The 22,027-nt window shown below is 32.4% G+C and overlaps 2 protein-coding genes across 2 annotated transcripts; one reads left to right on the top strand and one right to left on the bottom strand.

Annotated features, from left to right (window-relative positions):
* Positions 1–646: 646 nt before the first annotated feature.
* PRP40A (pre-mRNA-processing protein 40A) lies at positions 647–15,816 on the top strand. The gene is made up of 28 exons (XM_028084223.2): positions 647–832; positions 1,731–1,779; positions 2,182–2,517; positions 2,619–2,804; positions 4,560–4,627; positions 4,777–4,846; positions 5,692–5,744; positions 5,840–5,897; positions 5,999–6,363; positions 6,462–6,522; positions 8,204–8,302; positions 8,411–8,479; positions 8,562–8,639; positions 8,808–8,894; positions 8,969–9,003; positions 9,105–9,210; positions 11,156–11,236; positions 11,324–11,416; positions 11,478–11,531; positions 11,611–11,727; positions 11,801–11,899; positions 12,824–12,871; positions 12,963–13,055; positions 13,747–13,854; positions 13,942–14,006; positions 14,117–14,219; positions 14,987–15,283; positions 15,383–15,816. Exons 2-28 carry the CDS (start codon positions 1,747–1,749, stop codon positions 15,515–15,517), a joined length of 2,997 nt encoding a protein of 998 aa, XP_027940024.2. The 5' UTR covers positions 647–832; positions 1,731–1,746; the 3' UTR covers positions 15,518–15,816.
* Positions 15,817–16,262: 446 nt separating this feature from the next.
* On the bottom strand, positions 16,263–17,665 carry LOC114195512 (uncharacterized). The gene is made up of 3 exons (XM_028086011.2): positions 17,106–17,665; positions 16,941–17,020; positions 16,263–16,831 (listed from the first exon to the last, which is right to left on the bottom strand). Exons 1-3 carry the CDS (start codon positions 17,543–17,545, stop codon positions 16,275–16,277), a joined length of 1,077 nt encoding a protein of 358 aa, XP_027941812.1. The 5' UTR covers positions 17,546–17,665; the 3' UTR covers positions 16,263–16,274.
* Positions 17,666–22,027: the final 4,362 nt, after the last annotated feature.

Raw genomic sequence — 22,027 nt, 5'->3', positions numbered from 1 at the left:
TTGCTCCATTTGTTCTCAAGTTAAATGACAACAAATTATCTTATATCTTTATTCTATTCCAAAAGATTTTAACTGTCATATGTATATTAAAAAACTACCTAATTACCTAGTCATTAATGCGTTATTTCAAAAATTTTAAACAAGTAATAAAACTTAGACAGGTAATAGAACTTAAACACCGATCAAAATATTATTTACTTTACACAAAGATCAATTAAACAATTAGATAATAAATATCTTTTATGAATACTAATGAAATAAAATACGTGTGTCTTAACCTTTTCATTATGATAAAAACAAATAAAATAAATTATTTTTATCATAATTATTAAAATGAATTTTATCATAATTATTAAATAATTTCTTTCAAACTTTATAAAAAATATGCCCATAAAAATAATTATAAAATATATTTTTTATTACAATTTTGAAAAACCAATTACAAAACATAAAAGATAAAACTATAATAAATAAATTATATTAATGACTATAATTATTAACTACAGTTATAAAGAGAGACTTGTGTATTGAGATAGTTATTAATTATAGATCCCAAACCGAATATAAATTAATATATATATATATATATATATATATATATATATATATATATATATATATATATATAAATAAACATATAATTCGGTCTTTATTTTTTTATTACATTCGCCTTCCTCAAAATTGTTTACTCTTGGTTTTTCCCAGTTACGTTGCTGAGTCGTTGCAATTCCTCTTAAACCCTAATTCATAGGGTTTCGATTCGAAACGACAACAAAATTTCTGCGAGGTCAGCCAGACGAATAGCTTTGACCCGTTTCTGTCTGCAACAGCTGTAAGTTTTTTCGTCCCTATTCGCTCTATTCGGTCGTATTTTTGGTGAATTTTGTGATTGCTCGCAAAAGCGATCTATCCAGGTGCAATGAATCTTGATAAGTTTCGCCACTGAACGATATTCATCGCTGTTTTCGATTAGACTTTGGTAGAATTAAAGATTTTTGATTCTCTTATTTTCCTCTGAATGAGTGACATTATTTGCTGTCTTCGATTGGGCCCTGATAGGATTGAAGATACAAAACTATTTGCCTAGTGTGATTGATCTGTGTGAAGTGTTCAGGGACATTGTAACATTCGAGAGTTTGTTTCGTTTTTTTGAAATTCCAGTCAGTTGAGAGTTCGAGATGATTTTGCATGAGGAAAGTTCCTGTAGATATACATGAGCAGCGATTCTACATGTGTTGTTTTTTTTTTACTGTTATTATTTTTACTTGCAAATCATGTCGATGATCCACTCTGTTTGCATATATTATTTATACGATTAGGAAAATGAGGGCTTTTGGTTTATAGCATAGATTATGCTCGAAATGGAAACTGAAACTGGAGATTGCACAGTTACAGTACATGAGTTGAGGTTAAAAGGATAAAATGTGCCCAAAAATATGAATAATTAATTTTGCTTTCTCTAATGGCTGCCTTCTATTGTTCTCTTTTTTCTTCCTGACATGGCATAATAACAGTTAGAATGCAAGCTTTTCTCGATGATCATTAACCTTTAATAGAACTAGGAAGCAAAGGTAAAACTCTGTCAAATGCTACGTTGTTGGGAAAGTATTCATGTTGTCTACAAGGTTTTCTTACCATGTATCAAAAAGACATACTAATTTAGCAATGTAATAAGCTTTCAACATGCAATTGCTTTTTTGCTGATTGATGCATCCGTTTCTTCTTTGCAGGGATTGTTTGTGTTAAATGGCCAATAATTCTCAGCCCTCCAGCATGCAGGTAGTGTATTTCTCTCTCAATACCTACCATGAATCTTGTTACGATGAAATATTTGTTTGGTAACGTGTAATGTTTGTGTCTAGTGACGTACTTGCTTTGATTATGGTAATGTCGAATGGTGATAGAAGCAATAGCTCGAGTCTTAATGTCTGACTTCTTTTTATGTGTTTTCTCTGTTGAGTTAATGCTGTCTTTACTTTTGCTAAAAATGATGTTTTTTAATTTTCAATTTTTTCTGTGACTCTCTCTCCCATTGTGTCTGATGGTTGGGTCCTCCATGTTTTGGTTCATCCTTATTTTTGCAAATTCTATTTTATTCTTCATGATATTAACTACAATTTCTTGATCTCAAAATAAGAATCTATCATAATTTTTCCATCACTCGTGTCTTTTCGTCTGCAGTTTCGGCCAGTCATTCAAGCTCAGCAAGGACAACCATTTGTTCCAATGAATCCACAACAATTTGGACCTGCAGGCCATGCTATTCCTTCTTCAAATGTGGGAATGCCTGTCATTCAAGGTCAACAGCTGCAATATTCTCAACCAATGCAGCAGTTGACTCCAAGACCAATGCAGCCTGGTCATCTTGCTCCTTCATCACAACCTATACCCATGCCATATATGCAGACAAACAGACCAATGTCATCCATTCCACCTCATTCACAAACTGTTCCCCCTTTAAGCAATCATATGCCTGGCTTACCTGTTTCTGGAGCACCTCCTCATTCTTCATATACTGTATGTGCTGCCTTAGTTTTTAAAGCTTTACTGTTATATTGGTAGGTTTCCCTTGAGTTACTTTGTACCTTCTACACTCTAACATCATTGTACATTTTCAGTTCACACCATCATATGGTCAGCAGCATGATAATGCAAATGCATTGGCCCAATACCAGCATCCACCTCAGATGCTTGCTCCTCCTGGTGGTCAACCTTGGCCGTCATCTGCATCTCAGAGTGTTGCACCTTCTACATCTGTGCAGCCGGCTGGGTTGCAATCATCAGGAGCTACATTGACTGATGCAGTAAGTGTTTTGTTGATATTAATGCGTAGTACTATCTTTGTGTTCATTATTCAGTAATTTCCACTAGAGTTCAAATGCTTTTGTTTATACAAGCTCTACATATATATGACAACTTGTTGGAATTCCAATTGTGGAGTTCCCTTTTTGTTATGCTTTTTATATTTTAGTTGTTATACTATGTTTCCTCCTATAGATGTGTGCAATACATTGTTAATCCTACACCAGTGTGGAGAGGCCACCACCAAAAAGCTAGTGGGATGGTTGCTGTTGTGAAGTCTCGAACACATACACAATTTATAGTTTTATATCATACATATATAAAAGGCTGTAAAACAGAAAAATATGCAAATTTAAATAGTAAATTAAGAAATAAGAGGTGTACGAGAGATTAAGAACATAATTTGGAAAATATCTGACTAGAAGAAATTGGCGAAGAAGGGTTAAAACTGTGAGAAGTTGGGAGCTAAAAAGAGGAATTGGTAAGGGATGAATGTTCATATAAAAAAAGGGAAGTTATTGTGGGGGATAAAAGACTTAATGGCGGCACAAAATTTATAAACCAAAAGTTGAAAACAAAATTCTTTTAAGAGAAAAGTAAAACAAAACGTTAAAACAGGCGAATTCATTCGCTCTCATGGACACGGTTTAACCCAGAAGTTGAAACTCTGGCTACTTGCTTGTGTAGCCACCATGATTTTTCCACAAAACATAGTCACATCTGCTGCAATATCAAAGCCACCCCACACGAATGAAATGATTCATGTGTTCCAAATGGCTGACCACTATTTGCTTCCATAGAATGTGTACATGAGTCTGACTTTTAAAGAAAGCAATAGGATCAGTTCATTATATCTGTATGTTCCTCGATTTTTTATGGACGTTAAGCTAATCTACTAATGTGATCCTTATATTGCATGCCGCTGGATTTTGGATTGTTCAAATATAGCTGCATGAATTATATGTTATTGGTAATTAGTAATCAGACACATGAGGAAATTTATTAAGTCACGTTACATAAATTTGGTGGTATGAAAAAATCCCACATTTGTAACACTTACTTTATTTAGTAAATACTGAACCAAGTTTCATCCAGAGCATGAAGCTCCTACTGGCTACATCATGTTGCACTGGAGTTTAGACTTTCTACCTGAAACATCAGAGTGTTGCATGCACAGATATCTATCTCCCTATTTCCTAACTCTATTGTAGTGTACAAACTGCAATATTCCCTAACAATAACTGGCTTACAGCAGTTATTGTACTATACTCTCTACATTCTAAAAATTACTATACAAAAATTGACTTACTCATAGCAATAACTTCCTAATTGCAGTTATTGCACTGTAGATTCTGAGAATCATTGTCATATTGACTGCCATACTCCTAACAATAACCGTCTCATGGTAGTTATTGCTCTTTGTTCATACCTGGAGTAAACTCTCCAAATCAGTGGTCTGGTTGAACTTGCATTCTCGCTTGCCTTTCATTTTCTTCTGTGTCTGGGTCTAGGTATCCATCATGGAATAGAATAGTGACTTTCCTGTTGATGATGTCATTTGAGGCAAATTTTTGTTTTGAGAGTAGCTAATTGAATCTCAGTAGCCCAAGATGCTTTTGGTGATGGCTTTCTTTAAATGTGATACAATGAACTACATTTCTTCTCAGTAACTAATTTATTCTTCTGTTATATTATGATTTCTGAGAAATTTGAGCTTATTATTGCAATTCTCAGTGTTTTACTCTGACCAATTTTAGGTAACTAATGCTACTAACCAACAATCCTTATCTGATTGGCAAGAGCACACTTCTGCAGATGGGAGAAGGTATTGGTGAACATAATCATGTCTACTTTGCTAGCAAAAACTAAATATCTTGTATATTTGTCATTAACTATTTTTTGAAATAATTTATTTGTCTTGTGTTTTTGTTTTGGAATTATAATTAGAAGTTTTTGTTTTCTCAAATTAACCAGATATTACTACAACAAGAGGACAAGGCAATCAAGTTGGGAGAAACCTTTGGAATTGATGTCACCTATTGAGGTGAGTGGTTTTAGTAATTTGTTGATGTTCTTGTGAATGTCACTTTTTATTACTGTGGAACATGCTTTGAAAGTGTAAGGTGGTCAATCAGACCGGCATCTTATATGGATGTTGGTCATTTCTACAATGTTTACAATGATCATAGAAGGTTTATGGTGCGAATATCCTTTTATGTGCATGTGCTTCCACTGATTTGTAGATGTCATGGCAAGTCAGGAGAAATTTTAACAACTGCTCTATATGGTCACTGTGAAGGCGGGTTAGCACTTTCTCAAGGCAGGCAACAGTTTGCTATTTACAATCTTATTTTTTCTTAAAACATAAAATGTGAGATTGTTGTATAGCTATGGTTCTGCAATACCATTACTTGATGGTTGACAGCACCCTTCCCATCCCCTTCCTCCAGCAATTTTGTAGGGTTTTCTTTGTGGTGTCTTTTATCAATTGTATCTTTTGCAAGTTTATTTTCTGTTCTTGCATACACACATACAAGTAGAGATACAAGTTTTATGCTTTCCTTTTCTTTGTCCATCTCTCTATCTTTGCTCTCTTCACTTTTTACAATCTTGTGGTGGCTTGTGCTTTGCACTGGGGTTGGCTTACATATTTGTGTATAGGAATATGCAACTTCTGCTTTATTGTATTATCTATTGTAATTTGTTAGTTGTGGCAATAATATCATTTAACAATTTTCAGGGATGTTTTATTTCCTTTATTTGTTTAGTTTCCACCTGTAGTTTCTTGTTGCTGCGTGTAGTTAATTATCATAACCTTGATACATGATCTTTCTTGGGTGGTATACTTTTAGCATTTTCAAATCCTACTAATTCTGCTGGATGTGACAGAGAGCTGATGCATCGACTGTTTGGAAAGAATTCACTTCTGCAGATGGAAAAAAGTGTGTTTTATCTCCTATTGTATGACATCTTATTTATGCCTCTTTTTTTGTCATTAGTATGTAATGATTTATATTTTGGCTTTGACTTCTTTCAGGTATTATTACAATAAGGTTACTCAACAATCAACGTGGTCAATACCAGAGGAACTTCAGGTTTGTTAGTAATGATTACATGCTTATATTTGTATTTGTTTTTAATTTTATTCACTTCAACTTTTTTTTTTCTTGTCTCAAATTGAAATATTTTCTTTCAGCTGGCTCGTGAGCAGGCACAAAAAGCTGCAAACCAGGGAATACAGTCAGAAACAAGTGATACACCCAATGCTGTTGTCTCATCCATTGCAACACCAACAACAGCTAATGCAGCTAGCTTGAATCCTTCTTTGACATCAAATGGGCTTGCTTCCAGCCCATCTTCGGTCACACCAATTGCATCAACCGATTCTCAGCAGTTGGTTTCTGGATTATTAGGGACCTCTGTTTCACACTCTACAGTTACCTCAAGCACCACAGGTGTTGAACCAGGCAGTGCGGGAACTACAACTGCTGCACCTATAGTAGTTGCGGGAAGCTCAGGACTACCTGAGAACTCACCTCAACTATCCAAAATGCCACCCATGTATACAACTCTGTTCTGCATGTTCATTGTTTTCTCCCTCTTGTGTGGTTGAGTTGTAGTTTTCCAATAATGACTTGTGTATTCAAAATTTTCTGCAGTGTTGAAAATCAAGCATCTCAAGATTTTGCTCCTGCAAATGGATCTTCTCCTAATATTGAGGTAATTATTGTAATTGATGGGGCTTGTTTTTATCATTAATTAGCATGTACAGATTCTTATGTTCTGCTTGGTAGACAGAAAAGAAATGTACTGGAAGTGAAAAGAAAGTAAGAGAGTACAGAAAGAGTGAAAATAGATGTTGTTTGGTGGTAAGGAAGGAAATAAATGAAAGAGAATGAACGTAGAGATTTCTTTATCAAAGAAAAGTAAAAAATAAAAAAAATAAGAGGATTTTTATTTAATGTTGAAAATTATATTTTTTATTAATATTGTTTACTTATTCTTATTCTTATTCATTCGTTGGTGATACTTATTTATTATTCATTATTAATATTTATTTATTATTAATTTTATTTACAGGATATTAGTATTTATGAAAACAAAACTATATATAAATGCCTCCATAATCGACTATCTTTGTGGAGCCTAAAAATTCATCCTTTGCTTAATTTGCAACATAATTGTTTATGTTGGCTTGTGATAGTTTTCACATTTTCCTACTCTTCCTTTTTGTATGGAAACATATCCTGCAGGCCGGACCTACGTTTTTTACGCGTTTCTGCTCTTTTCTTTCCTACCAAACCCCACCCACTTCCCTCCCTCCCTCCCTCCCTTTCTTCAATACCAAACTCAGAATGTTGAAAATTGTTTGATTTCCTTCTCATTTATTTGTTTCAAGAGTATTTTCCTAAATTAAGTTCATGCTACTACGTAATTAATTTGTCATGAAAATTTTATTACATTTGAAAACTGTTTACAAAACCAAAACAGCATAAACCACCGATAGATGTTTTCTCATTCTCCTATTTTGTGGTCCTAGCTCTAGGGTGTGCCTCGTCTAGAGTGCTGCTGCATGTGGTGGTGAAACACAGTCTTTGAAAATAGTGAAAACATAACCCAGTTTCCTAGTTCCTTGGCACTAAATACTGAAAACAGTTTTTGAAAATAGAAACCAAACATAACCCAGTCTCTTAAAATTCCACAATGAGTGTAATGGAATTTGTGTTTTCCATTGTCTGTTTCTTTCCTATATCTGCAAAAAATATTTTGATGTTTTTGAAAACCAAATGTTTGAAAACTGTTTACAAAACTAATGTCTCTTTGTAAGTTTTCACAAACAGGAAAACCGAAAATTTCTGTTTTGGTTTTCTATTTTCAGTTTCTATTGCTCCTTTTCTTCTGTGCAATTTCGTGCCAGTTTTCTATTATACAGTTCTTTCTTGCACTTTCAAATCTTACTACCTCACTCCCTATTCTTTTAAAATTGATTTCTTTTATAAACTAAAACCAAAGCACAGTCAAACATACCCTGAATCTCTTCCTTTCAAATAGTTTTCAAGTTCCTATCAAGGCTCCTGATCTTGGTGGTTCTGCTTTTGCATCTGAAGTCCATGCACCTTTGTTGTATTTTTAATCACTCCAAAGGTTAAGTCTGTTTGGAAACACCTAGCAACTACTGTGAATTGAAATTTAGAGGATGAAAACTACAACTGCCATGACTGCTAATGGTATGTGACTGCCATGTCCCACCACATGAAATCTTTTAAGTAACTGCCATGGCTGCAGTTTAACATTTATCATCATTGATAATAGAAAGCTTGTGGGAGACAATATCGTTAATTTGTTGTCCAATTAAGAATCTGTATTTAGTCTACAGATTTTTTTCTTGCAACTCTTGCAGGAAGCTAAAAAAGCATCGGCTGAGGTTGGGAAGAATAATGTGATTCCATCTGAGGAGAAAACCAATGATGATGAAACTTTGGTATACGCAAATAAGCTGGTAAGAATTCATATCATCGAAATTCTCTTTCATTAATAAATCTTTTAAGAGATCTTATTTTTTCTATTTATATATATATAATGCCACATAAATTATTTACTGCTTTAGGAAGCAAAAAATGCATTTAAAGCGCTTCTGGAATCTGTGAATGTTCAGTCTGATTGGACCTGGGAACAGGTAGATGGCCTTCCTTTCATTTTTCTACTGTTTTTTTGTCTGTGATGCAAATGCTAACTTTTAGTTTTTAATTGTAATTCAGGCAATGAGAGAAATCATCAATGACAAAAGATATAATGCCCTGAAAACACTTGGTGAGCGAAAACAAGCTTTTAACGAGGTGAGAAACAAGCCTCACAGCAAATTCTATGCACTATCTTGAAGTTGATGTTTAAGTTTGCATCAACCAAGTATTTCAGTTACGTGACATAGTTGCTTATCATTTTCAATGAATTTGTAACGATTCTGTCTGGCTTTGTAACATTGAATCAATTTAATCTTTCTTCAGTATTTGGGCCAAAGGAAGAAGCTGGAGGCTGAAGAGAGACGGATGAAGCAGAAAAGAGCCCGCGAAGAATTCACTAAGATGTTGGAAGTATGTTGAGTATAATACCTGATTAATTTGTTCTTTATTAGTTAACTACTTAACTCTGCATATTATGCTTTCAGGAGTGCAAGGAACTTACATCCTCCATGAGATGGAGGTATGTCTCTGCATGTTTGGGTAACAATTTGTTTTTAGCTGGTCTCCTTAGGTTGAAATAATTCAACTTCAATTTTCTAATTAATTATTTACTGTAATCAGCAAAGCCATTAGTATGTTTGAAAATGATGAAAGATATAATGCTGTTGAAAGACCAAGAGACCGAGAAGATTTATTTGAAAGCTACATGGTGGAACTTGAGAGGAAGGTGAGATTATGTTACATTTTGTTTCCATATGAACCTTTGCATTCATGACACACCATTTAAATGTAGATCTTCTGACCAAGAAAGCTGCATAAATTGTTTTTCTTAAGTTGTGAATTTTCTTTAAATGTAAATTTGAGGAAGAATCTTGTTTTATTTGGTGGGTAGTGGGCCTTGTGGCAGCTAAGTGGATTTTATGGTCACATCTAGAACTTTAAATTTTGGGTTGTGTGTTTATTTCATAATGTAGCGAATAATTTGAATTGTATTATTGGCTTGAGTAAATATATTGAAAAGCTCAACTTAGTTTGGCACTGGTCAAGCTTGCATCTTTCCATCTTATTCAAAAGCCATTTTTTTGTTGTAAACACAATTTAAAGGGATTTGTGGTTTTGTAATTTGTTCACATGTTTTTCAGTGCATTGTAGGTTTTTATTTGACTGCCTTTTGTCAGGAACCGTGACTTTGTATGCAGTTTATGGCTGCTTTATTTTCTTGTCTGTTTCATGGCATGGAGACAAGTATATTAGATATGTATCATTATTGTAATTAAAATTATGGTTAAAGTTGAACCACTTTCTGTAATTCATGTGAGAAGAAACTAAAAATAGAATGAAGTCATGGATTGTAGAGACTTATAATCAGAACTGAAATTCACACGTCAGTTCTCCACTGTTGAACATGGATTCAAGAAACAGAGGGAATGCAGTTATTACATAAATAGAGCTTTAAACTATTGAAGGTGCCCACCCTGTTCCTTTTAAAACTCCATTTAATTTAATTTCATATACCTCAATCTCTAAACTGTAACCCATTTCCCTCTTTATTACCTTCCTCCTTATTGTACTCTTCCTTGCTTTCCATTTCCCTTTTTGTAGGTTAGGTTTTTTCTGCCCCAAGCTACATCTTCCCTTCCTCACTAGCCCTCACTTGCGCGGGGCTTATATTATTTTGTTACCCCTCTGCATGTCCTAAATCTCATGATGGGAAAAATAATAGCTATTTTTATGTGGAATGTTGTCATAAGCTTGGTTGTTTTCTTTGATGGAGATTATAATTCTGTGTAGGATGTGCAAGATACTAATATGGTTTTCAAGTGCATTGTTGACTACTGAAAAGTTAGTTATTTGTTACAAAAACATAAAACTCTTTATTACATTAAAAAGAAATAGTGCACTTAATATTTACGCTAGAATTTAATGTCCAAGCATTTCTAGCCAAAGCGAACCAATGACTGAAAATAGTTTTCTCATTATATAAGCCCCATTCATAATAACTAGAATAATTTGAAACCTCAACGATTAGCCACATTGATACACTGAAGTCCAAGCTCATTCCCAAAATATGTAAGAACTACAACAAATGGCAAAAAGGCTATTGCTCTGATGTTATCCAGCATTTAACTTCCTTAACGTCTTGGAGTAGTCCAAATTGCATGCTGAGATGTTTGATTGTCACCATTCTCTCAGGAGTTGGATGTTGTAAAATTGCTAGCATTAACATAAGATCCAAATTCGTTTTGTCCTAAGTGTGAATTAAGTGCACGGAGAAGAATCATGGAACCTCTTTCTAGTCTCATTTTATTATTTGGAACTATGAACAGATGGGGAGGTTGACGAGTCTGCTACTGTTTATTGTTTTGTAATCTGGGGCGGGTCTGTCTATTCCTGGAAGTGAGGGGTGGATGCTTATAATGTTGACAAAAGGTTTGCTTATTCTGGAATACTGTGTTCTATTTGTTCCAAAGAGTGCACAGCAGGCAATTGGCACCTGGCACTGGGGAGAGTGAATTCTTGTTTAGAATAAAATATAGCAATGAGATGGTGGCAAGTTAACTCCCAATTTTAATTCAAGTTGCTCTTTAAAATTGAAAGGATAAATTTGTGCAGGTATATTTCAAATTTATTTCATGACATTCTTAATGTTATATTTTCTGTGAAAAATTTAGGAGAAGGAAAATGCAGCGGAGGAACACCGGCAGAATATAGCAGAATATAGAAAATTTCTGGAGTCCTGTGATTATGTGAAGGTGCACATTTTAAATATGAAGTTCATTTTAGTTGTTATGGTTGCTATGTCCTTGAATCATCTCCTTACTATTTGTATTTAATTTTAGGTGAATAGTCATTGGCGTAAAATCCAAGATCGGTTAGAGGATGATGATAGATACTTGCGTCTTGAAAAAATTGATCGCTTGCTAGTTTTTCAGGTATATTGTCTTTTAGTTGGTCTTCTATGATGGATCTATGAACTGAGATTGGCTTTGGCAGGACTATATTCGGGACTTGGAGAAAGAAGAAGAGGAACAGAGACGAATACAGAAGGTATGGCTTAAGTGTATGATCAGTGGTTATGATTTAGTAAATATGCTTGTATGTATATGCGCTTATCATTGTGATATAGGATCGAGTCCGTCGGGGTGAAAGGAAAAACCGTGATGCATTTCGCAAGTTGCTTGAAGAACATGTTGCTACTGGAATTCTTACTGCTAAAACTCAATGGCGAGAATATTGCTTGAAGGTAATTGGATTGTTACAATGAAAGATGGAATAACATGGAAAGAAAAATAAAGTATGTTTTCCTCTTTGTGTAGGTCAGGGATTTACCTCAATATCAAGCTGTTGCATCAAATACACTGGGTTCCACCCCAAAAGATTTGTTTGAGGATGTTGCAGAGGATCTTGAGAAACAGGTGTCAAATTTGTTCTAGTAATTTCTTTTAAATGTTGATGATGTGTTTGACATAAAGGTTTAGGTGGTCTGGGTTGGGTTGAATTTAGTCTAGTTTTTAACCCAACCTAACTAAATTTTATTGAGTTGGGTTGGGTTGAGTTTTGTCTTTTTATTTAGCAACCCAATCCGAATATAATTGGGTTAAATAATTTAAAAAGTATGACCACTTCTATAACTTTTAACGATTTGTGATATGAAAATTTAGTCTCAATACTAATAACACAATATTTCGTATGATCAACTATAGAATTATTTACTCTATGGCAAAATTATTAGATTTTGAAACTTATAAACCCATTACCCAAATCAAATTGGATGCAGTAAATGAAACCCAACCCAACTTATTGACATAATTCAACCCTCACAAGATGTAGTTGGGTTGAGTTGAGCAAGCTTGTAGGTTGGGTATAACCTGCTTACACATTTGATGTTGGAAACTTGAAGGATATTATCATGGGTTGTGCTGCTGGATTACTGTTATTTTAGTCAATCATTCATTAGGCAATATGTCTGGCGTGAAATTCCGAAATTCCGTTTTGACTAAATCCTACCATGTTTAGTTGATTAGTTCCGAGAATTCCAGCAAGCCAATAGAAAGAAAGTAAATGCTCTCCATTTGTATTTAGAGTATTTTTTTGCTGACTTCAAGTAATTTAAAATAAATTCAAGGAGCTAAGAGCCCTTATAAATTTTAAATTTAGTGTCATTATTGAAGATTTCTGGGATGACCTGAATTTAAGTAATGAAGTACTAAATTCTTAGTATTATGATATCTATTCAGTAATGCCTAGTTGCCAACCTAGAGTATTATAGTAACTCTTTGCGTGCTTGTGTGGAGAAAGTGGTTTCTGAATTATCTATTTTTGACATGATTTTTTTACAGTATCATGAAGATAAGACACTCATAAAAGATATAATTAAGTCAGGCAAGGTAGGCACCAAAAAGATCTTCATTGCGTTTTATCTGTAACATGTTTGATGACAAACCATGCTTACCCAAGTCTCCTGTCTCATTGAAATAGATCACTGTGGTAACTACATCAGTATTTGAGGAGTTTAAGGCTGCTGTGTTGGAAGATGCTGCATGCCAAACAATATCTGACATCAATTTAAAGGTTGATTTCAATTGTAATCTTTGAAAATATAAATTATGTGATGTGTTGGAGTCAGTAGGTGTCCAAATAAGTAACATCTGTTATTACAGTACAAGGCAATATCAGGACCTCATTATTTGCTTTTGATGTCTCATTAACTTTTGCTGCTATAGAAAATTGAGACAATTTTTTAAGCTCAATATGTGATGTGTTGGAGTCAGTAGGTATCCAAATAAGTAACATCTGTTATTACAGTGCAAGGCAATATCAGGACCTCATTATTTGCTTTTGACGTCTCATTAACTTTTGCTGCTATATAGAAAATTGAAAGACAATTTTTTAAGCTCAATATTATTTATCGACAATGGTAGACTGTGTTCCGGTAGTTTTACCTTCTTTTGGTTAATTTTGCATATAATTTTAAGGCTTTTTTTTGCAGGTTAGTGATATGGAATTAAATCTATTGTGAAATGTAAAATCTTTAGTTATAGTTGTTGAGCTTGTAAATTTAATTTAAAATTTACTTTCTCATTCTTTCAATTGTGATATGCAACTCCTTATGATGCTTATGATTATCTTAAATGGCATGGGGCCCCTTGTTCATGTTGGAAAAAATCTCTATTAATAGTTTGCTGTTAACCAGATGTTTGATGTTGTATATGCCTTCGCAATATGGATTATATGACTTAGGCAATTTGCTTCTCTTTTGTAGCTTGTATTTGAGGAGTTGTTAGAGAGAGCTAAAGAGAAGGAGGAGAAAGAAGTCAAGAAGCGCCAACGCCTTGCTGATGACTTTACTAATCTGTTATACACATTCAAGGTAAATAAGATTCTACCAGTGCTGATTTATGTTTTACATTGTTTGGCTGGATAAATTAATATTAAGCATCGTATTTTACTTTTTAAGGATATCACTACTTCCTCAAAATGGGAGGATTGCCAGTCACTTTTTGAGGAGACTCAAGAGTACAGGTATGTTTAGTTTTTTTGTTTCTTGTACCCGTAGAAATTGTTCCTAGTACAGCGTGTCCATGATGGACGGCTTTTTGTTTGGTGTTTTACCATCCTGTTCTTACCCATAGGTCAATTGGGGACGAAAGCTATAGTAGAGAAATTTTTGAAGAATACATCACATACTTGAAGGAAAAAGCTAAAGAGAAGGAACGGAAGCGTGAAGAGGAGAAGGTGCGTGATTTTATTATCTCAGGTTTTCGTTTTGTTATTTTTTTATGCAGAAAATCTACTTTTCAATGAAGTGTTGTATTGTGTGATGGAGCTGGTTAACTTTTACTCATGGACTCTATATAGAGCTTTAACAAAGCATTCATATGTTAGCTTCATCCTAATCTTAAAATCAAATTGGTAACATCTTAAATATAAATTATAAGAATAATATCCTTATCTTCATCTAAATATCCCCAGAATTGAAACATTACAAAAATGCCTAAAATCTTAAACTATTATTCAAATTACAGATCTGCTATCATAGACTTGTATTTTCTGTAGGATTCATCATAGTAGCATCTGTATTATTCTTTAAGACAATCTACTATCATAGGCTTCACCTTTCAAGTTTTTATTATATTGGAATGATCTGGTTTTGTCATTGAAATTGCCCTGATATTTACAATTTGATTTTAGATGAGATATTGAATCGTATGTCCTCTTTTAATAGTGTACGTGTGCGGTCCTGAAGATGAAAATCAATCAAGGAAACAAATCTGTTTTTTATTTCTTTTAAACCTTTGTTCTTGGATTGCCCTTGGTTTTTCTGTACCAGTTTTCTAATCATCATAAGATTGCAGTTTTAGACGATGGTGTTTTGTGAAGCATTTGTATATCCTTGCACCTTATAACAAATCGAGCTTGGCGGGGAACTGCATTGATATTGATTATTTGTAGTTTAGTGTTTATATTGGAATGATATTTAACATTATAAATAATTGTTGCAGGTGAAAAAGGAGAAAGAAAGGGAAGAGAAACGGAAGGAGAAGGAGAAAAAAGAAAAAGATAGGGAACGAGAAAAGGATAAGTCAAAGGAACGCCATAGGAAGGATGAAACAGATAGTGATCAAGACATGGCTGACGTCCATGGTTACAAAGAGGAGAAGAAAAAAGAAAAGGATAAGGAAAGGAAGCATCGGAAAAGGCATCAGAGCAGTATAGATGACGTGGATTCCGAAAAGGAAGATAAGGAAGAATCAAAAAAATCACGAAGGCATGGCAGTGAACGCAAGAAGTCTCGGAAGGTGTGAACTGATTTTGAATTTCTATTTAGTTAAATCTTCATCATTTATGTTTTATGGTTCAGGAATAGGCATCTGAAATGTGTGAGCATATTTTTGCAGCATGCAAACTCTCCTGAATCAGACAATGAAAACCGGCACAGACGACACAAGAGGGAGCACTGGGATGTATCTAGGAAATCTGGGGGGCATGAGGAACTTGAAGACGGAGAGCTCGGCGACGATGTTGAAAACTAATTCTTCTTTCCTAACCCTTTTGCAGTTATCAGATGGAGAACTTAACCTCCATCTTTAGAGAATATTCACTTTCTTTCTCACTTCTCTGGACACAGCTGTGAATTTAGAATCCTTGATTGTAAAGAGAGATCTTTTAGTCCTCGTTTTAGTTTCGACAATTTTATAGCCGCGGAATTTGTACCAAGAGTGCTGCTGAGTACTACTGCAAATGCAAGTTTAAATTAAATGTATCATAAACTTTAGTTTGTATGCTCAATGTCTGCAGATGATTTGTGAATAAATGTTGAATCGTTAGAGTATCTGAAGTTTTTTTTACTGCAACAATTAAAATCTGCAGACATCAAAGGTGGCATGTTTATAATCTACACATTTGACTTCTCTAACAACGCGGGTTAGTATCAGATTAAAGTTTGGTTTTGTAACTATATTTGTATTCGATAATTCAGGGCGAAGGGATCATTATTCATCTACTGACGTGAAATGAGGCTGTTAATTCCGAATTCGATTATAAATAAACTTTGGCTACTTTTAAAAGCTTCTTACGATTCTTACATATTTTGGTTTCAACACATTTCACTATTGATGCCAAGTTCGGATGAAAAGTATTTTAAAAAAGTAATTAGTTTAATTTATAAACCGAGTGATCTTAGATAGAATGCAACGTCGACAAATGGGAAATTAGCCGAGTTATGATCGAACAACCAAATTCAACACGGGGGTTTTGAATGTGTCAGGGTGCAAGACATTTGAAGAAATATCACGTATTTAGTGTGGAAGTTCCAGTAATTTCTATTACAATTTCATTGAAGATGCTATCTAAAATTGCATCGGTGATCTCAATGGTGATGTCCTTGACATGGGGTTCGAACTTTTTCCACTCCACGATTGAATTCATGTAATCCAAAGTCAATAAGTAAGTAATGTTTGGTCCACCTAGAGCTACAGCTTGTTGGTCCCATTTGTTTGTTCTCTGACGAAGGAGCTTTCCAATCTGTAGAGGTCCCATAAATTGTCTGTAACCTCTCTTTGTGTCCTCTTCCGTTGGAAGCGTTATGGCAATATCTTTCACACAATCAAACAGCATCTTCTTTATCCTATGCAACACCCTTTTAGATTTCAACATCTGAGAAACATCATTAGTCCCACGAACAACAACCCTAGTACTTCCACACTTCCCTCTCTTCTTTGTCTCCTCAACTCTACCACCCCACCCACCAGCTGCTGATAACAACGACTCCCCTCTGATTTTCTTCGCCACAATATCACCACCACCACTTTGTATTCTCTGTTGCATTCTCCTCATATCCTCAATCACTGTTCCATCACCACATACAATAATCTTATCTCATTCATACATACAACATTATCTCGTCAAAGACTTAATTCAATTCTGGTTTTTAAAAAGCCAAAGAAAACAACCTACCATTTGGAGCTCTTGGTACATGAATCTTTCTCAGCAACTCATCACCACCTTCTATCAATCTCTGCCGCTGCCTTCTGTTTCTGGTAAGAGCAACAAAACCAGTTAATAATTTTTCTTAACGTAAGAAATTGAGGTTGCTAAAATATTTAAGAATTTGAGTCCTACCTCTGCTGCGGTGCCATGTTGTATAAAGTGTGGGAATAAAACAAGTGCTGCTGTTTATGTGAGAACACGGAGGTTCCTTCTTCATCAATATCTTGGCATGAACTGAACATAGTAAATCTGGTATCTGATGAAAACTGAAGAATGTGATCGAGCCCTTCATGTTTGTTTCTCTGGTCACACTCATGAACTTTGGTTAGAACAGTTTTGGTTTCTTTGGGGAAAGAGAGCTTCTTATATAGGGCTTTTAGGAGATAGAAAAAAGGGAGAAGACCCTTCTTCTTTCTGTTTAAGGTAGAAGTGTTGGTTGAATCTTCACCATTGGAGCTCCACCGGTTGGAATAGTCTCTTTCTGAAAGGTAAAGTTGTAAGATGAAAGGTTCTTGTTCGTCATTGAGAAACTCTGCTAATTTTTTTTGTGGTTGGAGTGTTGGTGAGGCCATTTGAGGTGAGTGTGTTGAAGGGTTTGAAAGTGTAATGGAAGGAGTAGAGAAGATTTTGCAGTTAAAATGAGGATAGAGAAGAGAGCCATATAAGAAGCTTTGGCAGTCTCTGCTACCACACAGATAGATAGGATACAAATTCTTAATCACAATCTTAATCCAAACTCTCCCTATATTTACTATGTTTAACTCCAATTTCAGACTTTTAAATTAACATATAATAAATGTCGAAAGTTTTAATTATTACAAATAAACAATTCTTTTTTACACCGAGTGTGGTTAGTTGCATACATTTATTATATGTAAAAAATGTAAGTAAATAATAATATAAAATCATTTTATCTTAAAGGTTTGGCTTGTGATTTTTCTTTGTCCTGTTCTGGCTCTAGTATAGGACTATTATATAACATGCATATATATTGCATCAGTAACCTTTATTAAAGTTTGTCATAAAATTCTTAACTTATTTACATGTTACATTAATTTTTATAAATTTAACTTGTTCTTTTTTTCTTCAATAACAAATTTATTTTATTAAAGATTGTCATAAATTTCTTAACTTGTTTACATGTTACATTAATTTTTATAAACTTAACATATATTTTTCTTCAATAGAAAATTCATTAAGAACTTAAATTTTATCTCACATGCTGTTCTAAATATTTATAGTTTTTGTCACAAAATTATATCTTTATTTTTAATTTCAATTAATAATTATAATTAAAAAAAATGCTCAAAGTATTATTTATTTCACTAACGTTTGAAAATAGAAAAAAATCATTACATTTATTTTGGGTTCATAATAAATTTAAAAATTATAAAAAATTACATAATAATAAATATTTAATTTACATTTGAATTTATATTTTTTCATGACCAATGGCTAAACATGTTTCACTGAATTTGCTTGAAATTGTGGATGAACTTACCTTTGTTGTATGTATGTTCTTTTATCAAGTATATTTTAAAGTCATATCAATGATCACTAATGACTAGAGTGATTGATAAATTAATCGTGTAAACCATAATAAAAATTGTCACAGTTAATACATATAATTGTCGCATATTTTCAACAATTGCAGTACAATATTATATATTTAATTTGTTAAATAGTTTCTCAAATTATTTTTCATTTTGTTAAATAGTTTGGTGACATCTTTGACAATTTTCTCTAAGCATTCTAGTGTACTTGTTTCACCAATTCAAACATATTTATCTGCATTATCAAGACTTCATTCATATGTTAATATATGATAATGGTGAAAATACCTTATTTTATCATACTTTTAGTCTGCTTAAAATAATTTGATTTTTTTTATCTTAATTCGTGACTCATGGGTTATATTTTTATAACTTTGAGTGAGTTTGAAGAGTTCTCCTAGTCGTGACGCTTTAATTATGGTTTAAATTCACAATTCAAATTATTTTTAATTAAATATGTTTTATGATTTAATTAGTTGGTTATTCATCTTCCTTCATTTAATGATTTCAATTTTTTTCGTTGAATTGTTAAAATTGAAGCCATTATCTTTCTTGATTTTCTCCGTGATTATTTACAACTTAAAAAGTCATAATAAACACATTATTAATGTAACGTACAAATTCATTCGTACCATCTAATCCGAATAACTCTTATCGGAGAAAGTCTAATGTTTGGGTCTCATATTTTAGTTTTTACAATTAATATAAGGACATTGCCATATGACGAAAGCAAATGTTACACTTTAATTTTTTTTTTTTCCTTTTTTAAGAAAACACGTGTATTAATATCCATTTGAGTTTAATAAAATTATCATATGCTACAAAACTCTTGAAAGTTTAATGGAACTTCATGTTATCTTCTATAAATTGAAATAACCTCAATAGTTAATGCAAAATGATACAAACATTTACAAATAAAATTCTTATTAATCATTATATTTTAAATAAGAAATATAAGGATTGAATATCAAAAGCAATACACAAATAATTTTTTATTTTGGGTGAGATCATTATAAGTTGAAGAGAAGGAAAATAAACTTTTATATTTAAAAAAAATACATATCTATAATTCGCAAACTTTTTGTTGGACATGCTAATTTACAATCTTATAAATTTAAATAGTGGCTTTTTTTAAGTGATAGAAGTTGCAGAGAGAATATTAGTTTAATTCATAAATTAGTATCAAAATAATATGAGTATAATACAATTTTTTTTATTTTAAAAATAAATAAATATAATTATTGTAATTTAACTAAAATTAGTATCTGAATCGAAACATATCAAATGTTATAATATTATCGTAAAATATAATTAAAATATTAAAATAATTAACTTTTTATATTATAAGAATTATATCTATTTATTTTTTAAAATTTATAAACTAAATTATACCAAAATTTGAAACATAAAATAATTTTAATTTGGTATCAAAATTTAGAAATTAAAAAGATATTTAATCTTAAATTTTTTCTTTTTGTGTTGGTGTTTCAAATCATTCCCATGACTTGACATGGAAACATGTGTTAGTTGGAGTTTTGGTCAATTTGTAGATTATAAATGTTGTCTAAAATTTTGTTTTCCACTCTCAGCTTCAACAAGTACCATGGTCCACTCTCTTTTTCTTGCAAGAATAATTGGTTGGTTGGTTGTTGCTTCTTAAGTTTAACAAAATATCAAAACTAATAACACAAACCAAAGAGAGATGAAAAATACACCCCAATCTAACTATTTTAACATCACTTCTAAAATTATTATCATGAAAATTACCATACATTATATAAAAAACATTAAATATTTAAAAATCATAAAATAAAAATGAGAAAAATGTAATACATCGAATTGTAAATTTAGAAAATTATTTAGTATTTTTGTTTGTTTTTTTTTTAAATTGAACAAAGTATTAGAAAAATGTGATTATTTCTTTTTTGGATGGTGGTAGTTTTACACTAATATTATCATTTGACACTCATATAAATTAATATTTTATTCAAATAATAATATTTTTTTAAAAATTATTAATGTTAAATAATAATTATTTAAAAATAATGGTGTCAAATAACTTTTTCTTTTCCAAAACTTGGTTGGCGTGAGAATCCGAAATAAATAAATAGAAAGTCGTCTAATTACGGCATTGAGAAGCGTGCAATCATGTTTAACGCAAACAACCAAACCCTACAAATAACACCATACGCCATTCAATTCAAACATTCATCACTGCTTAAGGTGGTCCTCATAGGATTCCAAAATGTGACAAAAACAAAAACAAAAACAAGAAATGCCCTCAAAGGTTGTTGTAGGACAAAAATAGTAATAAAATTTAGGTTAAATTAAATTCAAATTTTAATTTTATGATATTACCCAAAAGACACTATATTATAAGCCTTTTTTTTTCTTTTTTTCATGAAACCTTTTCCAAATAAAAAATAGACAATAATCACAAAAAATTCTTAACACATATAGAGATTCTGTTGTCCCTTCCTTTAACTATTGCATTTCCAACAAATTTCACACCTCCGATAATATTTTATCAAATCTTTGAGTGGCTATATTATTGAATACATGTTATCAAATTATTATCACAAGTTTGGGAACTTTATATTTAATCTTCAACAAGATCTTCTATATCAAATCTTCAAGAGATAATTGTTATTTCTTGAATTAATTTTTGTAGTATATTCTAAATCGAAATTGGAAAAGTTGAAGGAGTAGGAGTGCAATTGGCATGGTTAGAAGCAAAAGTTTGATGAAAGACAATGCGATAATAATAAATGGTACCAACTTTTGAGATGGATAGAACCACAAACTTTGTACTATTCTCCTGCAAGTCAAAATCTAATTCAATACCTTTCCCTTTACCACCATCTAGACCTTCTTTGTCACTTTGTGTCTCACTCACAAACTTTTACAATGCATCAACGAGATGAGAAAGCCTACCAATTTTAATATCATTTTTCTCACTCCAACTTCTTCATAACCGTATGGAAAAAATATGTTAATTTCTTTGCCTTCAGCTAAATTAACTCACCAAATTTTGACTCATTTGATACAAACAGGTGAGTTTTCGCACAAAGAGAAAGCATATATTACCTTTCTCTCGTTAACCAATGGTTAGAAAAAACCTACAAAGTTTTCATCATGTTTTTGTACGACGAGTAGTTTAATTTTTTCACATTATTATAGTAACAAATTTTACTGTGGGTGAAAAAAAATAGTGCTATTGTTAACTTGGATTCTTTTGTGTATAGATTATTCTGAACATTTGGCTGTTTGGACCACATTTCTTGACCATTACCAAAAAAAATCTCTGAAAACGAGTAATTGTTTGCTGTCATTTGTTGATGAATTCATTGTACAAACAATACCCAGAACCTACAAACAATATCTATCTTAAATTTTAAATTCTCGACATCTTCATTTTGAGTTTTCTTTTTCAGCTTTTACATTTTTAGCTTATATTTTTCTTTTTCTTCATAAACTTGGTGAAACTTACACTTTGTAAAT

This window comes from Vigna unguiculata, chromosome 8, assembly GCF_037176805.1.
Source record: "Vigna unguiculata cultivar grain cowpea cultivar isolate G323 ecotype 2 chromosome 8, ASM3717680v1, whole genome shotgun sequence".
NCBI lineage: Eukaryota > Viridiplantae > Streptophyta > Magnoliopsida > Fabales > Fabaceae > Vigna > Vigna unguiculata.
This window is presented reverse-complemented; position numbering and strand designations above follow the sequence as displayed.

What these genes read in the sequence shown, in the direction of transcription:
- LOC114195512 (XM_028086011.2), bottom strand. Translation starts at nt 17,545, where the DNA reads ATGGCCTCACCAACACTCCAACCACAAAAAAAATTAGCAGAGTTTCTC. An exon ending in AACATGGCACCGCAGCAGAG is followed by an intron (nt 17,021 to 17,105) that starts GTAGGACTCAAA and finishes TGCTCTTACCAG; the next exon opens with AAACAGAAGGCAGCGGCAGA. An exon ending in TGTACCAAGAGCTCCAAATG is followed by an intron (nt 16,832 to 16,940) that starts GTAGGTTGTTTT and finishes GTGATGGAACAG; the next exon opens with TGATTGAGGATATGAGGAGA.
- PRP40A (XM_028084223.2), top strand. Translation starts at nt 1,747, where the DNA reads ATGGCCAATAATTCTCAGCCCTCCAGCATGCAG. An exon ending in GAAAACAAGCTTTTAACGAG is followed by an intron (nt 8,640 to 8,807) that starts GTGAGAAACAAG and finishes ATCTTTCTTCAG; the next exon opens with TATTTGGGCCAAAGGAAGAA. An exon ending in CAGAGGATCTTGAGAAACAG is followed by an intron (nt 11,900 to 12,823) that starts GTGTCAAATTTG and finishes ATTTTTTTACAG; the next exon opens with TATCATGAAGATAAGACACT.